At 44.5% G+C, this 18,767-nt stretch overlaps 1 protein-coding gene across 1 annotated transcript in view; it reads left to right on the top strand.

Moving 5' to 3' along the window:
- The window catches only part of NKD1 (NKD inhibitor of Wnt signaling pathway 1), a 93,441-nt gene that overhangs the window by 71,629 nt on the left and 3,045 nt on the right, over nucleotides 1-18,767 (top strand). Inside the window, exons 5-9 of the mRNA XM_083165354.1 lie at nucleotides 784-887; nucleotides 6,446-6,541; nucleotides 10,308-10,455; nucleotides 13,176-13,257; nucleotides 17,908-18,038. Coding sequence (XP_083021480.1) covers nucleotides 784-887; nucleotides 6,446-6,541; nucleotides 10,308-10,455; nucleotides 13,176-13,257; nucleotides 17,908-18,038 — 561 coding nt within the window. The remainder of the gene's footprint in view (nucleotides 1-783; nucleotides 888-6,445; nucleotides 6,542-10,307; nucleotides 10,456-13,175; nucleotides 13,258-17,907; nucleotides 18,039-18,767) is intronic.

The following is an 18,767-nucleotide window of genomic DNA, read 5'->3' as shown; positions in this document are numbered from 1 at the left end:
GCGGCTTTTGAGCTGAAAGCAGCTCAAATGACGCTGAGCTGCTTTCAGCTCAAAACTGCCCGGTGTGTATGGGCCTTTAGTCTTATTTTCCACTGTTATAGTATCTATTATACTGTACTTAACATATTTGACATCTTCTGTCCAAAATCCTTCACTTGTGTCTGAAGTGATCCTAATAGAGACTATAGTACAGTTTCAGGTTGTGATTGAGACATGCAGGGCCCCAGGCTAATATGGTGTGGGAAATATGAAAGAGAATAACATGTATTTTTGTTGTACTGCAACTAGGTGCCGCTGACATGTTCTGATAGGCTGCAGTTTTAAAAGGCATTTTGCGATGTCACTAGTCCTTACAGTAAGCAGCAGAAGTATGGTGGTCCTTAAAGCTGTGTACACACGGAGCAATATATATTGCCAGCAGTACATTGCTCGGCAATCATATTGCTCAGTGTCCTGTTTTCATCTGCGACCAGAGATGGTCGCTGATGAGAATGTCACACTGCCGGGAGAAAAGGCAGGGGAAGTCGCTGGTCGGAGGAGCATGCCCCTCCGACCAGCGACCATTAGGGAGGGGGCTGAAAACGGGAACGCGCATCCGGCGATTTATCACTAGTGCACACTCCAGTCGCTACCAATATGGTCGCTCAGTGACCATATTGCCAGCGATTTTTTGCCCGTGTGTACACAGCTGAAAGGATTTGACAGGAGTGTTTAAAATATTTTTACATCGATTTATAAAATAATCAATTTAATATGTATAACTTAATACCTGTTATTTTTTAGTTGCTCTCCCGGCTGAGAAAAGTGAAGGCCTCTTCACCTTTGAAGACAAGAAAGCAGGGGATAAAGATATAGACGGACGTGCCAAGAAACAGCTGAAATTTGAAGTATGTTTGTTTTGTTTATATAAAGTATTCAAATTTGTGTTTGATTATAAATAATACAATGTTCTGATGCTTTGTTTTAAGCTTGGGGTCGCTATGACCTTTTAGAGGACAGGAGAGAGGCTGCTACTGATAACAGGGCCATATGTCTGTAGTAGAGCACACCTACATATTTAGGGAATACAATCATTTAGGTCAACATTCATTGGGGCCACCACCGAAAGTTGACAGGGCTTAAGTCGACACCTGAACTACGACGACATGGCTAAGGTCGACAGGCTTCGGGCATGATTTCCACCACACCACACCAAGATATAGGTGCCGTTCAGAGGCGGAACTCACATTGGTGCAGCAGGTGCAGTGCATCGGGGCCCCAGAGGACTAAGGGGTCCATTGCTGTCACTGCCACCCTCTGTCTCTCCTTGTAATGCAATGACTAAGACTCATACTGAAATACTGCTTGGGGCGCCTTTTAGATGCACCCGTGGTCATACCACCACAACCCGCAGCTCCATGCTATGTGTATTCTCCATCAGAGAATTGACACCAATGTGGACAATTAATGATCAATCTCTCATTATAATGGTGCATGTTAACATGACCACGTGTGTAAGCGGCTCCTATGTATAAATGTATTGAACTAATAAATCTTTTATTTGTTAGAACGAATTGATACAATAAAATAAAACAGGAAAAAAGAATAAATGAGAAATTAAATTTGGAAATGTGGATGATGGGTTTCGATTCTGTGCTGGAGATGGGTGCTCGAGATGGGGGCTGTGTTGTAGATCCAAGTGCTTAACCACTGAGCTATGGGACCTGAGCTATGGAGGCCTCACAATCGTGCCTGGCTGAGCCCACGGTCATAAGCAGAACAGACGGATTGGTCCGTATTGAGCAGCACGGCTGCTGAGAACAGCGCATCACACCATCAGCGTCCGCTCCACTGCTGTTGGTTCCATCGTGGGGTGTCACACCTCATCTGGCTGTTGCGATGCGGTGCAAACTGCACAGCCAGGGATATTTCCACAATACCACCACTGTGAGGATTGAGTATTCTCAACATACCTGAGTGAATATACTGTACTGGCTTATTGATCCAGTGGAGGACACATTATTCTATACCCGTCAAGGGTGAGACAAGACTATGTTTCCACTTGGGAGTATACTAAAAACTTTATGGGGACAGGGCCCAGTACAAATATACTTATCTGGACTTAAATGACCTTCTAGTAGGAAGGTTCCCCATACTGAGAGGATTGTGACTACACTCATGGACTAAATTTGTAGTAGTCGGAGAAATGAGTTAATCAGGTCATTTAAGATAATGTACAAAAATTCATTAGATAACTTTTATTAGTGATTTTAGATTGTTTGCTTTTTTATATATGTATTAAATTAATTGAGTATTTTATACAGCAAGTGCTTCCTTTGTCTATATATATTGTGCAATATAGTGTTCCAGCTAACTATTTGGGAGCAGCTAGAGGTAATTTCAGTGATCAGCAAATTTTTCCCATTTAAAGATTGCATCTTCATATATGGAAAGTGCCCATACATCACCTCAATTGATTGTCATTTCAGCTGTTTTACTTATTTTCATAATGTAAATAGAAGAAGAAGACGAAACGGGAATGCCCACACATATAAAAAACAACCGCAGATAATACCAGATTATTAAACATGTTTAAAAATCAGATTCAGCAACCGGTTGGCGATCCCTATTAATTGTTGATTGGGATTGCCAAAAGGGGGAGCCCACACATTAAAGATTAATTGTGACAATCATCTCCCGATCTGAGGATTGTCACAATTAATTGCTGAGGTATGGGGCCCATTAGCCTCTACAACAATTGAAACATGCTTGGGATAGGTATCTGAATATCCTTACAAAGAAATAAGGTTAAAAAAGGGTTGAGATTACCTGAAGGATAAAAAAGGGGCAGACTAGATGGGCCAAATGGTTCTTATCTGCCGTCAAATTCTATATACACAAAGAAACATAGAATCACAAATATGTGGACAATTAAGGGTCTGAGTTGACACCACACCTATAAGACAAACTCTTCATGTGCCTAAATAACAACCGTCTAGAAATGGCCAGCACAATTTGGATACATGCATCTCAATCGCAACTGTCCCTTTATGCGTGCACACTGTTTTGTACTTTCTGTTTTGCAAAGAGCTGAAACATTGTTGCAAGTCTGTAACGAAAACTGTCCTTTAACCCTGCTGCAGTCCACACTCTGTCTGATTGAACAATGTGTGGGCAGGCGGAAGACTGGGCAAGTTGTATTAAACTCCGACTACTATATCTTTACTATGTATGTCTTTTGACTATCATTGCTTTGATACACACGTCATATAATTTTTACACTGATGGATGGGCATCCCTGGTGGCTAAAGTCTCATAGTGGTGGGATGGTTTTTACCTGGTGGTTTAAAGCCTTTGACCATCATGTTAGCTGAAATATCCAGTTTAAAAGGAGATACTTGGAAATATTGACTCTAGGATGAACTATGGACAAGGCACCATCTAAGTCAGAGGACAGCTTGTGCTGAAGGAATCTTCCCAAAAAGAGGGTGTGGTCACTCAAGGAGGAGCCATGGTTTGATGACACGCCTTCTGTTTGTCACTTTAGTGGGCATGTTTAGTACTTACGTATATACTGGGCTGCCCCCAAGCTTTCCACTCACTTTGAATAGATGCCATGTGCATGCCACCTGTTCTCCGGTGGTGAGCACTAGACTGCAACATTCCCACCAGTGGGATACTGCGGCCCGAGGGTGAAGACAACAGATGGCAGGCTGTTTCAGCGCCAACCTAAGGGAAGGGCACATTATCTAATTTTAAAATTGGGCAGTGCACATTATAGTGGGTACACTAAGTAGGTACAAGTATGTGAAAAACATTTCTAGATGGGTGTGGCATGATGCTTGGACAGTCGGGATTCCGACAGTCATTAGTCCGACATAGGAATCACGACTACCAGGACTACAACAGGGGGGCAAGCGCTATGAAGTCATGGACCCCCACGAGGGAACATAAGCCTCTGTCAGTCGGGACCCCAACTGTCTCAACTGTCTCAACTCTGTCAGACCGGGCCCGCCGACGTCACAGTTGTGGGCGGTCCCGGGCCACAACATCACAAAAGGGGAGTGCCCGTACTGCCAACGTCATGAAAAGGGGCAGGCCGGCCACCGCCGTCATTAAAGCGGGCGGGTCCGGCCACCGCCATCACTAAAGGTGGCGGGCCCGGCCCCGCTGAAGTTGCTGTGCTGCCGGGGAAGTGCTAGGCTTCACCGTGCACACCGTCGGGGTAGGCACCAGGCTGTTTTAGCGGGGCGCTGCTAGAGGGGCAGGGCGCATTTTGCCCTTTAAAAATCGGGTGGGGTGCAGCGCCCCGCTAAAACAGCCTAGCGGGAACACTAGTTGGACATTTAACAGTCGGGATTCCTATGTCAGACTAATGACGGTCGGAAGCATCCTCTGGCAATCCTCTAGATTTAGTCTCTTGTTTTCCACCAGAAGGTAGCAGACACAATACATGCAATTTAATTTTCAGTTGGGGGACACCTTAAATAATATACCTTTTTAAATGAAATGAAAACATACATTGTAAGTAAGGTAAGGGTGTTCTGTATGTGGACATTACACCAAAAGTATTGGTCCTAGCACAGACCTTACATTAATGCTTTTTGGTGTTCCACTGATAGTTTTAAAGCGTAGCTTTTTACTTTATCTCTGATCCAGACCTCCGCTCGCTCCTGCTTTACCTTCTCATAAGGATTCCGCCTACTTGCTAGTACCATGTTATGTGAGACTGGTACCATTTGCAATATCTCAGGCTCGCTTATTACAGTCAGGAGTCTTTGAACTCAGTAGGGGACACAGACTCTTTAGAACTGCCAGAGGGAATGGATTTCAGTCAGCAAATCTAGCAGGTAACTGGGCTGCACACAACCCAGGGCTATTTTCAGCAGTTTAACTTGATGTATTTTAAGCCAGTCTCTCTGCGATTCAGAACAATATAAGGAAGGAGTTATCAGGTCAGTGTCCCTGATCTGCTCGGTGAATTGTGAAAGTATGTATTGGGTCATTGTGTAGGAAAGGTTTCTTGTGCTGATTCTTCTACCCCTGCCGGTCTGACATTCCCTTATTACTCTATTCACAGTTACAGTATACCCAGTTGTAAACAGAGTGCAGCATCCAGGGACCTGTCTCCGCTTCTAAGTATTTGTCACCCAAAATTTGTATATATAAAAAAATAGAAATAATAAATATGGCACTGTTACCAGTATTGATCCTGTAATTTGTAATATCAAATGAGTTGGTCGTTATTTGGTATAAGGACCTTTTTCTGGGTCTTTTGCTGCGGCCGCTCGTTCACACGGGGACCAATGTATTTTGTATGCGCATGCACAGCAGCATTTCTGCGCATGTGTATATACTGGGAGCGTACGAACTCGGCGCTTAGGGCGAGATGTACTAAAGGGAAAATGCGGTAAAACCCCCGTTTTACCGCATTTTCCTATGTACTATTACCCGGCCGCACCGTTATCGCAGGGCAGGGTATCGCCACCTTTGGGTGGCGATACCCTATAGAAGCCTATGGTCTTCTTTTCGCCGCAACCCCGCCGCCTCGCCGACCCCTCCTCTCCCCCTACCTTGGGCTTACCTTCTTGCAGGTCCTCCTGGACCCCGGAAGGTAAGCCCCTCCTCCCCCTATCAACGCAGCCGGACGTCCTTCCGGCTGCAGGGGGGAGGAGGAGGCGCCGGGGACAGCCTGCTTAGCTGTCCCCAGCGTGTAGGCATCAGAAGCCGGCTGGGAGGTGACGGAGACCCCCCGCAGACCACAGTACAGGTATCACGGGGGGGGGGGGGGGCTCCGTTACCGCACTGCGATGCCAGCCACATATGTTAGTACATATGCGCTGGCATCGCGGCGAGGGGGGGGGGGGCGCGAAGGGCGGCGATGTATTTTAATACCTCGCCCTTCTGTTTTAATAAAAAAATAAAGGGGCAGATGTATTAAGCCTTAACAAGAGACAAATCCAAGGGTGATAAATAGAGATAAACGTCCAGCCAATCACCTGCTAACTGCCATGTTACAGGCTGAGTTTGAAAAAAGTCAGAAAGGAGTTGATTGGCTGGACGTTTATCTCTCTTTATCACCCTTGCATTTATCTGTTGTTAAGGCTTAATGCATCTACCCCAAAATACCACAGACCTGCATTTTTAATCCCCCTCCCCCCAAAGTAAGAATCACAGGACATCAGCAAACAAACAAGAAATAACCCACATTTGTGGAATTGGTAACCCTTGTGTGCTATTGGAACAATATCAGTAACAGCTGTGTAAGGTAAAACTAGCTACCCAGTTAATTTCTATAGACCAGTAAAATCAATATTGTTTTAACAGAATTTAGTCCATTACATGCGTTATAGCACACATGAATCCCTCTTTATTTTTAGTCACTCATTACTGAATTGTAGCAGTTGATGCACATTTTGTAATACTTTCAAATCAGTGTTTTGAATTGAGCACTTTTTATTTTTAGGAACTTCAGTGCGATGTTTCGGTAGAAGAAGATAACCGGCAAGAATGGACATTCACGTTATACGATTTTGACAACAGTGGCAGAGTCACACGAGAGGTACTGTATAATTTTTGTTTCTTTGAACATTACTTTTTATAACGGCAAATCATATTAAACAACTCTTGTCCTACTTGTCATACTTTGTGCTAGTCTTAGGTATTTTCTTTGGAATATTTGTATTTGTAAAAATGTGTCTTCTTGTTATATCATATAATTTAATAAGTAGTGGCAAAGTCCAGTCACAAAACAGAAACCCAGTGTGTAGAATACTATAAAGGTTTATGTACTCCACTGCCACTAAAGGGCAAGTAAAACTACCACTGATAGTGCAGACTGTAATGAGGAATGCGAGTCTAGTGCCACCACCCAGGGTGCAGACCATTAGGACAGTACCCATTTCACCGTTTCCAGATTGTGGTATGTATGAAAGGACTCCCACCTTCCTGTGTGGAGGGGGGGGGGGGGGGTACTTGCTTTTGAACTTTTCAACTCAAAGCCACCCTGTGTGTATGTCCCGGCGATGAGCAGTGATGCGCGCTCCCGCATCATCTCCAGGAAAGCCGCCCATCTGCTGGTATTACCAGCAGATGAGCGGCTTTGTGGACGGCTTTGCATATCGCTGCGCTTTGCTAAGCCATCCGCCCCCCCGCTGACAGTGCCGGGCAGGCGGAAAGTGGCTCAGTGTGTATGCACTGAGCGGCGTTCCCCCCAGTGATGACAGCGGTCATCACTGTCCATACACGCTGGGCATAATCAGCGTAAGGAAAAGAAATTGTGGATGGAGCAGGAAACAGAGGCAGGAGAGAAACAGATGCATGCACAAAGGGTTAGGAGAGCAAGAGGAGGAAAATATCAAGATTAAGGAGGGGTGGAGTGAGGAGGCAAGAGATAGACAGTAGTGGGAGATAAGAAATAGGGGACTAGAAAAGAGGGAGAGGAAGAGGGGAAATAGTGTCAAAGGGAGAAGACCGATGGGGAGGGAGAGAGTGAGGAGGAAAAGGTGGTTGTTGGAGTGAGCGCCGAAGAGAGAGAATCGCTGTCCCATGCGCATCGGATCCGACCAGGAGATCATTATAGCCACGGGCAAACGCAGGATTTTCAGAAGGGGGTTTCCAGAGGGGCGGAGCAAAGCACGGAGATGGACACTTAGGTGACCCAGTATATGCCGGGTCAGTTAAAGTATTATAGATAGACCAAATGTATATAAATAATAATAACAAATAAAAAAAATAGATATACACATACAGGGGCGTCAACAGCAGTGTAGACCCCTGGGCATAGCAATGTATTGGGGCCCCTACCGATCCTCCAGCGGTAGGGGTGGGGTAAGCTTTGATGTCCCGCGGGTGGTAGGGGGTATTATATCAACCGCTCAGCATGTAGGGCCTGGATCAGTAATTTCCACTAATTACCCCTTTACTGCACAGATGGTGGGAGATGGGGTGGGAGAAGGGGGCATTGGGCTGAATAAAGGGGCCCTGATACATAACTTCCAGGGTGGTAGAGGATGTTTAATATGCAGAGGAGGTGTGAACAATGGAGTGGGCTTATTATTCATAATTTTCTGGTGGGAGGACAGCTTGCTTGACTGCAGATATCTCCAGTTCCCAGAAATAGATTTCTTAGATTTTAATGGAATTACAAACTAGAGAATCCCACCTACCAAATGGTATTGGGCACTAGGGGATCAGAGTTCAGGAGGCAGAGCAATCTGCCAACGAAAATATAAAACTACATACCAGGTGTGTGGAGCTGGAGCAGTAGCTGCTGGAAGGCTGATATCTCTGGTTCTGGTAAAAGTAGAGACAAGATTCTAGTGTCCATCAAAGGGGGAGAGTCCCAGCATTTGGAATATACCCTCAGAAAAGTCAGACAGAACCTGAAATATCCGACTGGGAAGAGCAATTAAGAGGCTTGGATGGGCACCACTGCTTTGAAGTCAGATATCTCCGGTTCCCAAGGGCCGATTTTAAAAATTCTTGTACCCATGGAAAGAGGGGACCCTCAGCTTTCAGCCTAGGGCCCTTAGACTTCTGGGGGGGGGGGGGTTGGGTACTCAGAAACCCCCCTGCGTGCGCTACTGATAGCTGCTTCAAAGATTTGTTGTATCCCGCAGCCATGACTGGGATCACATACGATGCCCAGCTTGCAGTTTCCGGACAGTTGTCTTAGGGCAAATGTGCCTTTAGAAAACATTGGTATGCTATCACCGTGCTTCAAATTCATTTGGATTTTTAAAAATATAAGTCTGAAGATGCTAAAGGCTAAAACAAATGTATAGTGAAAAACAGTGACAATTCAAATTAAACAAAGTTTTAATATGCATAAATTCAGCCTTGTGGTCCTGATCCCAAAATGATCCCCATTCATGATAATCCCTCTGACCTTTGTAGTATTCTATGGGAAATCTCTGCCTATGACATGCTTCAGTCTGATAACGAGAATTCTGTAACCCTCCTGCCAAGTCAGTGTAGGAAACACCCAGCTTCTATTCGCTCTGACTCCTTCGGAGCCGTCTTTGTGCGTGAGTTAGGATAATGCCGTTGCCGCCTGTAATACTCCTGCTAAAAGAATTCGCTAATAGAGTGTTTTCCTCCTTTGACAGTTCAATTTATTTTGCTATCAAGGTCTCTGACAGGCTGCCCTATAATTATCTTTGTAGAGAAAATGGCTAATGAGGCTCTGGTAATTGAACTAATGTTATGTCATTTGTGAAGTTGTATAGACGCGTTTGAGCTTTTAAAGACCCAGATCGCCCTCTTCTGCTGGCTTCTTTATTCCTTTCATGCCATGGAATATTGTACTTGTCCCTTTGACGGCAAATTATTCAGAATGACAGAATCTTTCATTATGCAGTATAGTGGGTATAACTTCCCTTACGTTGTATTGTCTACAGAATTAAGCTCTGCTCTTGTTAAAAAAAAAAATTAAGTGGCTTTCCAATACCCTACATTGATGGTTCTCTAAATGGGTATACACACAGGGTGATTTGGCCAGGCGAATATCATTAGATAGTTAAAATCACCTGGAAGCTTAGCCAGAATCACCTCATGCGTACACTACGGCGATAGCGATGTGCAGCCCATACAAGATGAGATGTGCGCTCCGGTGCACATGCCATTGCACAGCACATACAGTACGTGCTGCCCATGCTTTTTGAACTAGATTGCATTCCATCTAGTTCAAAACGCACAGTGCTTTAACCCATCGCATGCGTTTTGAACTAGATGCAATGCAATCCAGTTAGAAACGCAGTTATCGTTCCGTGTATGGGCAGCATTATCGCTATCGCCCGGTAAAATATATTGTGCAGGCAAGTCAATTTTGACTAATCCTCGCTCACTGTATTTGGCTGTACACACGGGCTGAAGTGGCTGGGGATATCAGCTGTATCTCTTAGACAGATAAAAGATGAAAAGGGGCAGTGTGGGTGATGCACCAACAGCGCTGTAACAAAGTTTTAGGAGCACTATGTACCATATTCGCCCCTTAAGCGTATACGGTTACGCCGAGAGGGCGGGGCCACCACTCTGCGTAAGGGCAAGACATTCCAAATAACTGCACAGATGGAGACAATGTTGCAGCGATGTTGTTTGCAGGGTGCCGTGCCAGGAACCCGGCTAACCACAACCAAGGCCAGTGGGGCAGTGATGGTGTTACCCACAGAGACCTGTGACAGCTCTCGCACCCCTAATTACAGCCCTGGGCGCCATTACTTCCTGGTCATTACCAACAAAGCTGTTGTCGGTGAACATGCTGTAGTTGTTTAAAGACGTGTAAAGCACTCGCAGCGTATTAGATTGTATCTTATTTTATTTTCCAGGACATTACAAGTTTGCTGCATACAATATATGAAGTTTTTGACGCATCAGTCAATCATTCTTCCAGCTCCAGTAAAACACTTAGGGTCAAGCTGTCTGTTGCTCCAGATGCTACGCTGAAGAAGAGGGCAGTGTTACTGAAGCATGCAGGTATTACAGATCTACATTGGCTTTTTTTTTGTTTTTTTTTGCTTTTTAGTTTTTGTTGTTGCTTTTTTTTTTAGGAGGTGTTTTTTTGTTTTTTTTAAGCTCAATTATGGGGAATGCAATATGTAGTGTTTGTAGATTAATATTGAAAAACTGAAATATGAATAAATAAATGTAGAAATAAATAAACCTAACAAGAACATTACATTGCGTACCAATTGACTTGATGTCCGGCCTAAAATCGTTACTTTGTGGTGGGGCTCATAGAAATGTCTTCTGAAAGATTAGGTTTATATTAAAAAGGAGTTTTATATATATATACATATCCAGAGTTGGTTTGGCCGGCACTCCGCTAAACACTGAAGGGCTGGGTGCCTTCCCGGGAGGCGAAAATTCACTCCTATACAACAACATGCAGGTGGGTGGCACTCCAAAACAAACGACTCAGTAGCCAATTCTGGTAAACCGACGTTTCAAATGTATTGTGACATTTTTCATCAATACCCTGATGAAAAATGTCACAATACATTTGAAACGTTGGTTTACCAGAATTGGCTACTAAGTCGTGTGTTTTGGAGTGCCACCCACCTGCATGTTGTGTGTATGGCGCAGCGATAAGCGGTGATGAACGCTCCCGGATCATCGCCGGGAAAGCTGTTCATCTGCTGGTATTACAGATGAGCGGCTTTGTGGACGGCTTTGCATAGCACTGCTCTATGCAAAGCCGTCCGCCTCCCCACTGACAGCGCCGGGCAGGGGGAAAGCCGCTTAGTGTGTATGGGGCTTTCCCCAAAATCGCCAGTGTGTATGGGCCTTTTGCTTTCAAGGATGTATTTAGATAATTATAATCTCCGGTAACGGCCAATCAGAAATCCCATAAGAGTGGGCAAGTCTTGCGGATACAGTTAGAGCCGGACTCACAGCCCCCCACTTAGTCAGTGACTTCTGAAACGATTCTGGCGTTATTGCATCACCCTAGCCATGCCAATGACCCCACCCACCCCCGCGGTGAAATTACTGTAATCTCTGCATTGTATAGTGGAAGTTGGGGCCACATTGAAGTGATCACAAACACCCCTATTTTGCCTCTCACTTTGTCACGCCCCTGACCCTCCCCCTATACTGCATCACACCCAGCTGCACCGCCCCCTGCTATGCCCTGCTGGCTGTTCTCCCATGGACGGGCAGAAAAATGTTGGTAATCCTGAATCATATTGGTTTGAGGTCATTTATATGTCATGGGAGAAGTCGCCTTCAAATGACTGGAAGTAGTTTATTTTCCTTGTGCAAATTTAAATAAATAAAATATCAATTTCCCATGCTTAATCTGTGTGCACCCTGTGCTATTCTTGCTCTCGACTATGTCAGGGGTGGCCAAACCGGTCCTCGAGATCTACCAACGGTCCACATTCCCCAGATCACCTAGCTGGTGCACAGCTGTAGTCATTACTAACTGTCACATTCCCCAGATCACCTAGCTGCTGCACAGCTGCAGTCAATACTAACTGTCACATGACCCAGATCACCTAGCTGGTGCACAGCTGTAGTCATTACTAACTGTCACATTTTCAAACCTGCTGCATTCATTCCTACTATAGATCCACAGGTTGTCTGGAAAACATGCACCGTTGGTAGATCTTGAGGACAGGTTTGGCCACCCCTGGACTATGTAGTCAAAATTGAATAGAAAGTTAGTCAGAATCGCACAGTCTTTAGCCACATTCAATGCCAAAGCATGCCCACGTTTAGCCAGTATCGAATAGAAAAATAGACTGCAGGCAAGTCTACCTTGACTATCTCGCCTGTAGAGTGTATTTGGCCTAGGGCTAAATAGCAGGTTGTACTGTATGTTGACCCAAAGTACAGGTCCCACATACATACATATAAGGCAAAAACAGTCCTAAAATACAGAGGTAACCCAGACCATTTGCGTATTCACACCTTGCAGGTCATTCACCCTCCCCAATTCATGGTTGGGCACTGTCCCTAACCTGTGCTCTATGAGTGGTGTGCACTTCTTATTGGTGTTGTTGGAACCCTACATAAAAAAATCCCTCTGAATGGGAAGTGACGAGTGTTATTTTAGTCTTTAATGAGCAGAAAGTCATCAATTAATGCGGATGTGAGAAAGTGGTGTCAAATGTTCAATCATAGACAAAGGATGTGCATGACGAAAAACCACCGGGACGGTGGGATGGTTTTCAAACATCCACCCAATAGTCCAGACCTTTCTCCCAGCAATGTTGACCTTTTTGCTGAGCTCAAAGAGTTTCTGGGCGGGAACCGTTTTCAAAGTGATGATTATTTGAAGTCTGCAGTCAGTACAAACAATGTAAATATAAGATTAATGCTTAAATAAAGGAGGTGACCATGTAGAGACAAAGGATCTGTCTAAAATAAAAAAATTATTATTGTTATTTTTTTTTACAGCCACAGTCTTTTTCGGATTACCGTCATATTAAGCAATACATTTAGAAAAATTCCAGCAAATCACTTACAAACCAAAACATGAAGTCATCTGAAGGTGGATTATCCACTTAACCAAACCTTTCCTAGCCAACAATATCCCTATTGTATTACCATCTATAATAAGAGAGGCTTATACTGTGAGTCATTGTTGGAACTGCCGGCTACCTGTATAGCTACATTCTAGGAAGGTTGCCTACCGCACTGTGAGGAGTGGGTGTCTGTCAGACTAATGACTGCAGTTTGTTTGCTTGCAGAGATGCAGAGTGGGAGGCACCGAAGCGAGAGTAAGGTCAACGATGATTTGCGAAATCCTGAAAAGAAACGGGGGTCTTCAAGGTACAACTTATTAGCTGCAATGCTCATATGCACTCATATTGGTCACGAAGAAAATCTAGATCCATGGTATTTAGATATTTCAAATTCATTTGCGGAATGCTTGAATTATTATTGTGGGCTAATTCAGATCCCGGAGGATCTGCAGTCTGATGCGCAAATTACCGATTCCCAGTACCTAGTGCAAGTGAAGGACCCATTCTGGGCATGCGCCAAAGGGTCATACCGTAGTAGAAACCGATCCTGCGACACAGTGAGGGTGGCAAACGGGGCAGTAGGAGGGGTCTACTTGTAATAGACTCCACCTGCTGCATTTACATACAGAGCTGACCCTGCGTCTTCCAAGGAAGAATCAATAGCTCAGGACAGGCCAACCTGTGGCTCTCCAGATGTTGTGAAACTACACATCCCAGCATGCCTTGCCACAGTTTTAACACTCCCTTATTGCAAAACTGTCTCAAGGCATGATGGGATTTGTAGTTTGACAACATCTGGAGAGCCACAGGTTGGCCAGGCCTGCAATAGCTACTCCAACCAACATAGATTTACTGCCTAAATACTATCTGTAATAGTGAATTGAGAATGAAAGTTAGGGTCCCAAGTTCCTCCCGGATTATTAATGTTGGCAGCAGCTGATCTGTACTCTCCCTCCCGGTGCCTTGAGGGCTTACATTCCAAGCATGGCTGTAGCTCTTGTGTCTGTGCAGGGTCTCTGGGTGGGGATACTCTGGCGCTGGCTTGTGCTGGTGATAAAGAGCATCTAGTGGCCTCCACAATCCTGAATTTACAGTTCTGGGATGTATTGAGTTCAGTATATTTTGGAGTGAGAAGTCAGACAGCTGAAAGAATAGAAGAGAGTGTTATGTCTGGGAGCTAAAAATGTGACGCTGCGATAAGGAGACATAATGGGGACATTATATAGAAGAGTTTAGAAACATCCCGTGACAAATCCATTGATATCACACCTATCAGCCCAAGTTAGGGCATTGGGGAAGATGTATGAAGCAATGATAAGGGAGCGGAAGTGAGCCATAGAAGAAGTGGCCCATGGCAACCAATCAGCTGCGCTGTATAATGTTATATTATGCAAATTATAGATGTTACGTCAGTGCTGATTGGTTGCCATGGGCCACTTCTCCTCTGACTCACTTCTCCTTTATCACTGCTTCATACATCTACCCCATAGTTTCTAAAGGCCCCATAGATTTAGTCCTGAGTATCACCCGCAGCCTCACATGCAATACCTCAAAAAATCCCCCACTGGGCTAGATCATATGATGCATTACATGCAGTACTTTTGCATACGATACATAATCTTTGATCCCATTAACTGCCCCGGCATACGATGTATCCTTGGTGCAGCAGTGACAAGTTACGGACCCGATCCCATATGCTCAGGGCCGCACATATAGATTTCTTTTGAGATGCGCATACATCCAAAAGTATCACTGACCTGTTATGGTGAAACATGGATGAAGGTAAACAAAGAACCTTGGCCAATGTTGTTCGGCTTGTTGGAGAGCCAGGTTGGCAAGAGGCTTTTTTACAATTTGCATATTAATAATTGCAGCCACACCCCACAATGACATTTATCAGTGATTTGCATAATCCAGGCTTGGAGGCGAGGCAGCGATAAAGAAAATCACACAAGAAGTGTGCAAGTGTGCCCACTATACTGGATAATGAGAACTCAACTGCTTCCCAAAGTTGGGAGTGTCCCAGAAATTGAGTGGTCGGGCTACACCCTACTGACCACCACAACTATTCTGTTGTGCCCCAAACCCCACTGTATCGGGGGAAGTAAGCTTCTGAGGATAACATAATGATAGAGACGGGAGCTGGCTCTTCTGTGGAATGCTGCGGTTATCCAATCAGGAGCCAGCTGTCATTGCTAGCAGGGTGTCTGATTTAGGTACAACCAGGCACATGACACTGCGGCAGCTCCTCCTGCCCACATGTAGCTGCAGCTCCAGAGCAAGTGCACGGTCGTAGCGGTTTGCCTGGGGTAAGAAAGGGAAAACATTTCTACAAATTTTTTAAAAACACATGGATTTTCGAAGGATGTCACATTATTTATTCTTCTTATTCATGGCGATGATTTACTTTGCAATGGGCCTGATTCAGAGTTTATCGCTGATCGAGCGATTATCGAATGACTTTGCATGGTTACCGTTCGCATCACGGATGCCTGAGCCCAAATAGCGACAGGAAATGCATATGGATCGTAAACACGATGTGTCGGGAGGTTGACTGACAAGAAGTTGGCATTTGGGGGTGGTAATCAGCCGTTTCTGGGAGGCGCCAGAAAAAATGCAGCCATACCCGGGTGTTTTTAGGGAGGTTCAGTGAAGTCAGCAGAGGGCTCCATCAGCCTGTCTCAGTTGCAGACTTGTGGAAGGGTCAGACGTACTCACATTTGCACAGATTAAAAAAATAATTCGACGGGTCGTGAATTACATATAGATTTGCAAGTGGATAGTGAATAGCGATTCTTTCTCAATTCTCTTTCAAATTATTTTTGAATTTGAATTCTTCTTCTTTCTGTGCGGCCGGTGGCTATACACTCGCAGTTATCTTCAACTTTGCAGATCAGAGGGTATTTTGTATTTTCCCATATTTTGGAATATTTGCACTATAGCGCCCAAAAAGGGGGCGTGTTCATCAGAGTAGGGGGCATGCTCAATATAATAGCAGGGTGCATTTGCACCCTGCTAGAACAGACTAGAACAGTCTTGCATGAACATCTTGGAGATGAGACAGAAAATATTTTTTTTTTTGTCCTGACTTATACCCCTTTCACACTGCACTTTTAAAACGGTATATTGCCGTTTTTTTTCCTTTTTAAAACGTTTAAGGCTGCAGTGTGAAGGTGCCAGAGTTGATTTACCGGTTAAAGTTAACTGGTATTTCCTACACGTTTCAAAGCCGTTTTTTAGGCAGTGTGAATGGCTCTATTTCTATGGCTTGAAACGTGTCCCTTGGGGGTTAAACAGTTTTGGTATTAAATGCTTTTTAAAACGGTTTTCACCTGCAATGTGAAAGGTCTTAAGGTTCAGACCCGTTTTAAAGTCCCATTTAAGAATACAGGGTCAATACCAGTTTCTGCAATGTGAAAGCAGTATTATATTTTCCATGTGTTTACATTCTCAAATCAAAGTATTGTTTTTGTAAATGAGATACGGTCAGCATGATGGTAGAAAGTCAATAGGTCGAAAATTAGGTCCACAAGCATTTAGGTCGACATGCAGGAAGGTCGACATGAGTCTAGGTTGACATGGGTTAGGTATAAAGGTTCATTGTGAAAAACCCCATTTGGACCTTTTGACTGTTGACCTAACCCATGTCGACCTAATGACCTTGTCGAGCTAACCCATGTCGACCTTCCTGCATGTCAACCTAGACCAGTGGTAGCCAACTCCAGTCCTCCAGAGCTACCAACAGGTCCCATTTTCCAGACAACCCAGCTGCTGCACAGGTGCACTCATTACTCACTGACACATTTGAAATGATCTTCACTTGGGATTCTGTGAGGAGAACTGGAAAACATTCACTGTTGGTAGCTCTCGAGGACTGGAGTTGGCTACCCCAGAGCTAGACTCATGTCGACCTAATGGTGTCGACCAACATTGTGATGAGCTAATGATCCATACCCTTGTAAAACTATTTGTTTGATGTTTAAACATCCTCTACATCCGAGATATGCAAATTGTGGCGCTTCAGTTGCTGTCGGACTATAGATCCCAGCATGCCTGCCACAGTTTAGCTGTTAAAACTGCAGGATGGCATCATGGGATGTACTGTATAGTTCCACAGCAGCTTGCCTAACCTTGCTCAAGATTAGAGTAATCCCCCCCCAGGTAAAATCTGCCACTGTCTCTGACTAAGCGAAGCCAGATGCAGTCTGTAAGACTGTTCTGACTTCACTGTGACTGGCAGTGACTTCCTATTGGACATCTGACCTGCCAGTCACCCATGGCAGTCCCATTGGGAGTTCCCTTCCTCTGGAACGCCTGTACATGGGCTGCTAAGTGGCAGCCCATAAAACCGGGTCCTGCGCATGCGCAATACGAGGACGATGCTGCGCATGTGCCGTACTTGGGACCCGGAATATGCCTTCTGGGGCCACAGAGGCTGGGGGCCAGCGCATGCTCAGTACTAAAGAGGCTACTGCGCATGTGCCTGCCGCACGATGGGGACTGGGACCGGCGCAGCGGAGGGGACCGGAAACATCATGGCAGCCCCCCTCCTCTGGAGAGGTAGGAGCTGCTACTGGTAACCTCTGTTATGTGTTCTGGAGTTGTGCTTCTTTTATTACATTAGCCCATATGGAAATTTATGCTGCCTCCGTCGCTGCAAGACGGAGTCTTTCCGTATGGAGATTTCAAAAATAATAATCAAAAACCATACAGCCATACATTTCTCTGATCAGGCTTTCAGTTACTGCAAATTATATTCTAATCAGGTCTAGGGTCAAACTCTGTGTTTAAGATGAAGCAAAAAAAAAAAGAGAGCGAGAGATGATCAGACAGCAAAATGCAGAAAAATTTCTCCGGCTTGTAAAAAAAAAAAAATTGTATGCAGATGCTTTAATCTGTTTATAGATGTGATGCGAGTGGTTCCCAGATGTATCCTGTTCTTTGTTATCTCCTGCAGACATAACCCAGCTGAAAATGAAACCGAACAGACAGAATGTCTCCGGCAATGCGTAGATGAGAACATTGAACGGAGAAACCACTACTTGGATCTTGCAGGAATAGAAAACTACACATCAAGGTTTGGACCAGGTACGTGTTACGGAGAGTTTCGTTCTGGAAAATAGGCTACGAGAAAGGAAACGTTTAACTGAAGGCTCATATTGGAGGTGTTTCACTGGTAGAAAACAAACTTTTTTTAACGGTGGTTGGATCAGAGACTAGGAGGGAGATGTCCTAAGTGATGGCTCCTTAAGCCATTGAGGGGTAGATGTATGAAGCAGTGGTAAGAAAGGAGAAGTGATGAAGTGCCTGGTACTTGATCACCGGCCAATCAGCTCGTAACTGTCTCTTTTTAAACCCAGCCTGTAACATAACAGTCGGGAGCTGATTGGCTGGAGATAAAGTACCAGGCACTTTATCACTTCTCCTTTCTTATCACTGCTTCATACATCTACCCCTCAATGGCTTCTAATGAAATGAATGATGGTGCCCCATTCAAATAAATAAATTATTGTACAATCATACAAAAAACGTCTGTATTTTTGTATTGCAAAAACTTGAATTAATTATATATATATATATATATATATATATATATAAATTTATGGTATATTTACTAAAATGCGAGTTTTCAAACATGCAGATGTTGCCCATAGCAACCAATCAGGTTCTGGCTATTATCTTCTAGAAGGTACTAGATAAATGATTGGTTGCTATGGGCATTAGCTTCAGATTAGAAAGCCCATTACTTTATTAAAGCATTATACACATCTGTTGTCTTTAGTGGGAGCAGCCATACTGTGGCCGATGTATAATTAA

Source organism: Crinia signifera, chromosome 11 (assembly GCF_055691185.1).
Source record: "Crinia signifera chromosome 11, ASM5569118v1, whole genome shotgun sequence".
NCBI classification, from domain to species: Eukaryota; Metazoa; Chordata; class Amphibia; order Anura; family Myobatrachidae; genus Crinia; species Crinia signifera.
The sequence above is the reverse complement of the archived record's forward strand: the minus strand, read 5'-3'. Positions and strand labels throughout refer to the sequence as shown.